This window comes from Strigops habroptila, chromosome 2 (genome assembly GCF_004027225.2).
Source record: "Strigops habroptila isolate Jane chromosome 2, bStrHab1.2.pri, whole genome shotgun sequence".
NCBI lineage: Eukaryota > Metazoa > Chordata > Aves > Psittaciformes > Psittacidae > Strigops > Strigops habroptila.
The window spans coordinates 35916503-35922240 of NC_044278.2; the positions used below are offsets into that span (position 1 = coordinate 35916503).

General features: G+C 49.2%; 1 protein-coding gene across 1 annotated transcript; it reads left to right on the forward strand.

The window, feature by feature from the left end:
- The first annotated feature begins 806 nt into the window (after positions 1–806).
- RPL8 (ribosomal protein L8) lies at positions 807–5432 on the forward strand. The gene is made up of 6 exons (XM_030477089.2): positions 807–1057; positions 1332–1475; positions 3099–3240; positions 3660–3878; positions 4931–5046; positions 5233–5432. Exons 2-6 carry the CDS (start codon positions 1338–1340, stop codon positions 5389–5391), a joined length of 774 nt encoding a protein of 257 aa, XP_030332949.1. The 5' UTR covers positions 807–1057; positions 1332–1337; the 3' UTR covers positions 5392–5432.
- The last annotated feature ends 306 nt before the right edge of the window (positions 5433–5738 follow it).

Sequence of the window (5738 nt, forward strand, 5' to 3'; positions counted from 1 at the left end):
ATGGTTGCAGCTTCACAGATGGTGACAGCAGTATGCAAGATTGCACCATGCATTAAATAAAATTAATACAAAGTATAGCTGATACAGGATAATAAAACAAATGACTGTACTAAATCATTAGACAACTGCTTATCTTCTTATGTAATTGATCACTAAGTCCTTGCTGAGAACATGGAAGAGGAGTGACCAATATAATTTGCTGGTTAATGGGCATTATTTGGAAGCTCTGATAGTTCCTCAAGGCTCCAATTCTTGTCAGATGTAGTAGCAAAACACTCCTGCCCCCACAACTGAAGCCAGCAGGAAGCATAAATCAAAGATACTCACAGAGTATCACTGTCAAGTGGAGTAAGTGGCAGTCTATTGTAAGTCAAGCTTTATTATGCCTAGCGGAGCTCCGGCTGAGGAGCTGACACAGCGGCTGTGTGTTGGTGGGGCAGGAACCTCCAGCAGACAGGCACGCTGGGCAACTGGCTGCACCAACCTCTTTACCTATGGAGGCTGAATCTCGCAGCCCTTAGCATGAGGACTTTTTACCTGCGATGAGGGGCGTGACTCCCATTTGTCCCAGGAGGAACAACATGGGAAAGATTATCTATCAAGAAATGATGGATGCTCAAGCTCTTCTCAGTTCAAGGCAACGAGAACCATTGCACATACGCCGATGAGCTTTTCCTATTTCCCAATCTAGAGTCAAATAATGCCCCTCCAGTGACCCGGCTCTTCCCGAAGAAGGGTCTCTGATGCTGAAACCCCAGCGCGCTTTAAAGAACTTAAAGCACTTTTCGTTCCCCCCTGCAGGGCGCAGACAAGCTGATCAGGAACGCTAAGCCGATGACCCCCGCTTCGCGCTACTTCTCAATTACGCCCTAATTAATACTGATAAAAATCTGCCAAAAGCAGCGCCTCCCCCACCCTGCCAGAGCTCGGTTGCCTGGCAACGGCTCGGCGTGACGTCACGGCCACGCGACCGCCGCCTGTCCTCTCCGCGCCGGAAGGGTCATGTCGCGCCGGTGACGTTGGCACTTCCTTCTTTCCGATCGAGGCCGGAGCGGAGGTAGGAGCGCGGCCGTCGCGTCCCGCATCCGCCGCCATCCGCCCCTCGCCTGCCGCCGGCGCCCGCCCCGGTGCTGCTCCCGGGCTCCCCTCGGCCTCTCCCCGCGGTTGGGGGCGGGCCATGGCGCGGCTTAGCGGGTGCGCGGGCCGCGGCCTGGTGCGGCCGGGCCGGGCGCTGGCGGCTGTGGGGACTGATGGGGAGGGGGTGGGGCAGGGGTGTCCCCGCTCGGGGCGGCGCTGACGGCGGGTGCCGGTGCGCTGCGCTCTGCCCGCAGGGCGCCATGGGACGCGTGATCCGGGGCCAGAGGAAGGGCGCGGGCTCCGTCTTCCGCGCACACGTGAAACACAGGAAGGGTCCGGCCAAGCTCCGCGCCGTCGACTTCGCCGAGAGGCACGGCTACATCAAGGGCATCGTCAAGGTACGGGCGGGGGCCTCTCCACGGTGCTCTGGGGCCCGTGCGAGGGAGGGAGGCTGGAAGGACCTTCAGCGGCCTTGCCAGGTGCGTGGGGCCCTGAGGTGAGCATCGTTCTGTGCTGTGTGCAGGGGATCTGAAGTCCTGTCAGCTGTGCTGAATGAAAGCCGTTTGGCTGCTCCTCCTTGGGGCTTCTCTTGTGGAGTTAAATAAGTTCTTTGAGAAGTTAAGTTGCTTTGGGTTTATGACAGCATTTAAATATGGCAGTGCATAGGCAGCATATGATCCTGTGTTAGAGTTTTGTTAATGCAGGAATATCTGTGTGCTTTTATATCGCCTAAGAACTCCCTGTATCTCATGAAAGATGAGTGGGGAGTTCTCCATGTAGCCAGTTTCATCTTTAAAAGAATCAGTTTTTATAAGCACTAAGTGGTATCCATCATTTTAGTCCTGAGTAGTGGCGGCAAGGCAGGACTTTTATTTGGGGTACAGTGCAGTATTTCAAGTGTGCTGTAGGTATTTTTCAGGTGTCAGTGACTTATACTGCAAACAGTGCCACGGGGTACCTAGCTAGATGCTCTGAACATCAAGCTGTCAATTCAGCCTGTCAGAGCAGAGTCATCTTCAGGCTGGAAAAGGAACTTTCTTCATGCTCACTGTAACTGAGTTTTATGATAAAAAGTAGGTAGGTAGATGTGTAGGTATATGATGCATGGGGGGAAGAGGGGCCTGGATTGCCCACCAGGGTTGAAAACGGCAGAAAAACCCCACTAATAGTGGGAATCAGCAACATCTGCAGTTTGCTAGAAAACAGACGTATTGTGAAAAGCTATAATCACTTGGCTGTGGTGTAAACATGTAGTTGTGTTTTGGAATGTTGGTGTAATTAAGGATCAGAATTGACATATTTTTCCAAGAGAAAAAGAAGCAGCTTGGGCTCCCTCATTTTGCGATTTGGGTAAGTCCAGTGTGTTTAATACCAGAAGGAGTGAAACCCTTCCATTCTAAGAAAACACTTAGAGAAATTGCTGCTGGCATCCCACTTTGTCTGTCCCCAAAGGTGGTTGGGCACCTAGTGTTGGGAAGTTCAGGTTAGATGTAAGGAAGAAGTTCTTTACTGTGAGGGTGGTGAGGCACTGGAACAGGTTGCCCGAGGAGCTGTGAACACTCCATCCCTGGCAGTGTTCGAGGCCAGGTTGGACAAAGCCTGGGGTGACATGTTCTAGTGGAAGGTGTCCCTGCCCATGGCAGGGGGGTTGGAACTAGATGATCTTAAGGTCCTTTCCAACCCAAACCATTCTGTGATTCTAACTAGTGAAAGTGGATTTATTCCAAGGGGAGATCTGTTACCTGCACAATGTCAGGAATAAACCAGTTCAGACACAATTAGTTTCGAGCAGCGCACTGAACCAGAGTCTTTATTTTGTGGTACAGATACTTGTTGTATTCTCACAAATCTCAATCTTCAACTCATTCACATCAGGAGAAATGAAGATTCCCCCCAAGGATGGGGATCCTGGTGAGAAATACCTCAGTAGTAATCATCTCCAGTTTTCCTAGTTCTCTGATTTCTGCAGAACCCATGACAAATGCTGTCCCCTGTTCTGAAGCACACCTGTGTTCCAGCAGGACATCATCCATGATCCTGGCCGAGGCGCTCCCCTGGCCAAGATTGCCTTCCGTGACCCGTACCGCTTTAAGAAGAGGACGGAGCTGTTCATTGCTGCGGAGGGTATTCACACCGGGCAGTTCGTGTACTGCGGCAAGAAAGGTCGGTGTGTGTTGCCTGAGCACTTTCAGAATGCTGAAAGAGATGTCGTCTGAACCGGGGTGGCCGAGTGCAGCTGCGGGCCCTGACACAGCAGCTGCTTCCAGTAGCTTTAAGCAGACCTAGATAGTGTTCTTGGAGATTGCCATCTCCTCATGCAGCCTGTTTTGACTCTAACAAGCCTAATTACAGTCTTTGCCAAGTTTTTGGGTTGTTTTACTGAGACTCCTGTGTTGCCTGCCTTTCTGCTGCACCGAGGGTGGGACTTGAGCTTCAGGTCAGACAACGAAAAGTGCATCTGCCTGTCACTGCTGAAGTGTTGGTGCAGTGCCCTTTTGTGTATGTTGGCCATGTTAAATAGAATTGTAATTCAAGTAGAGGAGCCTGAATGAGGCTGTGGATGCTCTGATTGCATTTTGCAGCTCAGCTGAACATTGGCAATGTCCTGCCTGTTGGCACTATGCCAGAAGGGACCATCGTGTGCTGCCTTGAGGAGAAACCTGGTGACCGTGGAAAGCTGGCCCGTGCTTCTGGAAACTACGCCACTGTTATCTCTCATAACCCAGAAACAAAGAAAACGAGAGTGAAGCTGCCTTCTGGCTCCAAGAAAGTGATTTCTTCTGCAAACAGAGCTGTTGTTGGTAATGAGTGAAAACTATAAACTTCTCCTCTCACTTAGTTGACATGCAGCTAAGCAAGCCTTGAAACAGGGCCCCAGGTTCTAATACGGTCTTGAAAATAGCATCACTTACAGGCTGGACCAGGATTGTACACCGGTACAGGCTGTGCACAGGTGCCTGACTTGTATCTTATGCGTGCATTAGTTTTGGTTAATGGTAACTTAAATTTGGAGATGGTTTGACCAAGTCAGAGAACGGAAAAGTAGGTGCCCGTTGTCCTCAAGCTGTAATGGAGCTGCTCAGCCTGTAAAATCCTCAGTCCTTAGGGAAGAACTCTACAGAAAGTGGTGCTGATGGTTTCCTGCTTTTGATACACTGAGCCTGTTGGGTAGTGCTGGAGGGTGTTGTCGGTTGGGCGAAGTGTTCTGGAAGGTCTGGCAAGGAAGTAAAATACCATTGTCAAGAAGCAGAGGTCTTACCAGGTTTATTGTACACTTGACTGGCAGCTGAGCTAGCTGCCGTGTTCAGCCAACAAATGACACGTGCCTGCCTCTCATCAGAAGACACCAAATCTATGGCATATTAATCTAGTAAAATTGACTAAATAAATCATGAAATAACTAGGTATTAGAGTTCTTGGAAGTCCCCTGAAGTCACACTTTCTGTAGTTGAAAAACTGTTGTAACCATTACCTAAGAAATTCCAGCAGTAAAACTGGTAAGGCCTCAAAGTGTTAAACTCTATCCTGTACGTATGGATTGAGAAACAGTGATTAAGGTGTGTGTCCCCTTGCAGAGCACTGGATGTGTGGGCTGGTGGCTTGAGTCCCATCTCCCTGGTAGTGTTGGCTGGAAAATGAGAGTTTGAATACGCAGCTGGGATTGAGATTCATCACTTTGGGTTTATGACAGCATTTAAATAAAGAAACTGGCAGCACATAGTAGTATGATCTGAGATTTAGAAGCGCATTCTTAGAACTTGAGTGTTAGGAGTTAGTCTTGTTCTTAAACACTTGTTTGCATTCCTGTCTGTTGTATTTGTGTGTTATTATTCCTGCATGGTTTTTTTCCCAGGGATTGTTGCTGGTGGAGGTCGTATTGACAAGCCCATCCTGAAGGCTGGCCGTGCCTATCACAAATACAAGGCAAAGAGAAACTGCTGGCCACGTGTCCGTGGTGTGGCCATGAATGTGAGTCCATTCTCCGTTAGAGTTTTTACTTTCCTTTTTTATGGTTCAGAAAGGATTTGTTTGCTGTGTGAAGCAGCCTGCCATATATCCGAAAGCCTTTTTGTTCCCTTAAATCAATCTATTGCTTTTATGCATCATTACTTGTTTCTCTTAATTATACTGACGACTTGCTTTCCTTCTCCACAGCCTGTAGAACATCCCTTTGGTGGTGGTAACCATCAGCACATTGGCAAGCCCTCAACCATCAGGAGAGATGCTCCTGCTGGGCGCAAAGTTGGTCTCATTGCTGCCCGCCGTACGGGTAGGCTGCGTGGAACAAAGACTGTGCAGGAAAAGGAGAACTAAAGACCCACTGTGGAGTTTACAGAATAAATTCTTAAAACATAGCTTGTGTGAAGTTCAAGTTACCTGTTGCTGAAGCGTGGCTAAATTAGGGAGTTTGAAGGTTTGAGTCCATTCACCCAAAGAAGGTTCAGTTGCTCAGCAGGGGAAGTGGCGAGTGGAAGTAAAGTTGGGTTTGGGTTTGGTTTTTTTCCCTGCCTTGAAGAGTGGGAATTCTTTCAGCCAGCACTTCAGTCTGTGAGCTGGTGCTACAGGCTGGAATAACACAGTTGATGCTCTTGTGCCCAAGTGTGATGTTAACACTGGCCTAGTTATGTGGTTGCTTAGGCCTGACAAATCATTACAGGCTG

Coding starts and splice junctions, on each gene's coding strand:
- RPL8 (XM_030477089.2), top strand. CDS start 1,338: ATGGGACGCGTGATCCGGGGCCAGAGGAAGGGCGCGGGCTCCGTCTTC. Junction 1,476..3,098: donor ACATCAAGGGCATCGTCAAG/GTACGGGCGGGG, acceptor GTGTTCCAGCAG/GACATCATCCATGATCCTGG. Junction 5,047..5,232: donor TCCGTGGTGTGGCCATGAAT/GTGAGTCCATTC, acceptor CCTTCTCCACAG/CCTGTAGAACATCCCTTTGG.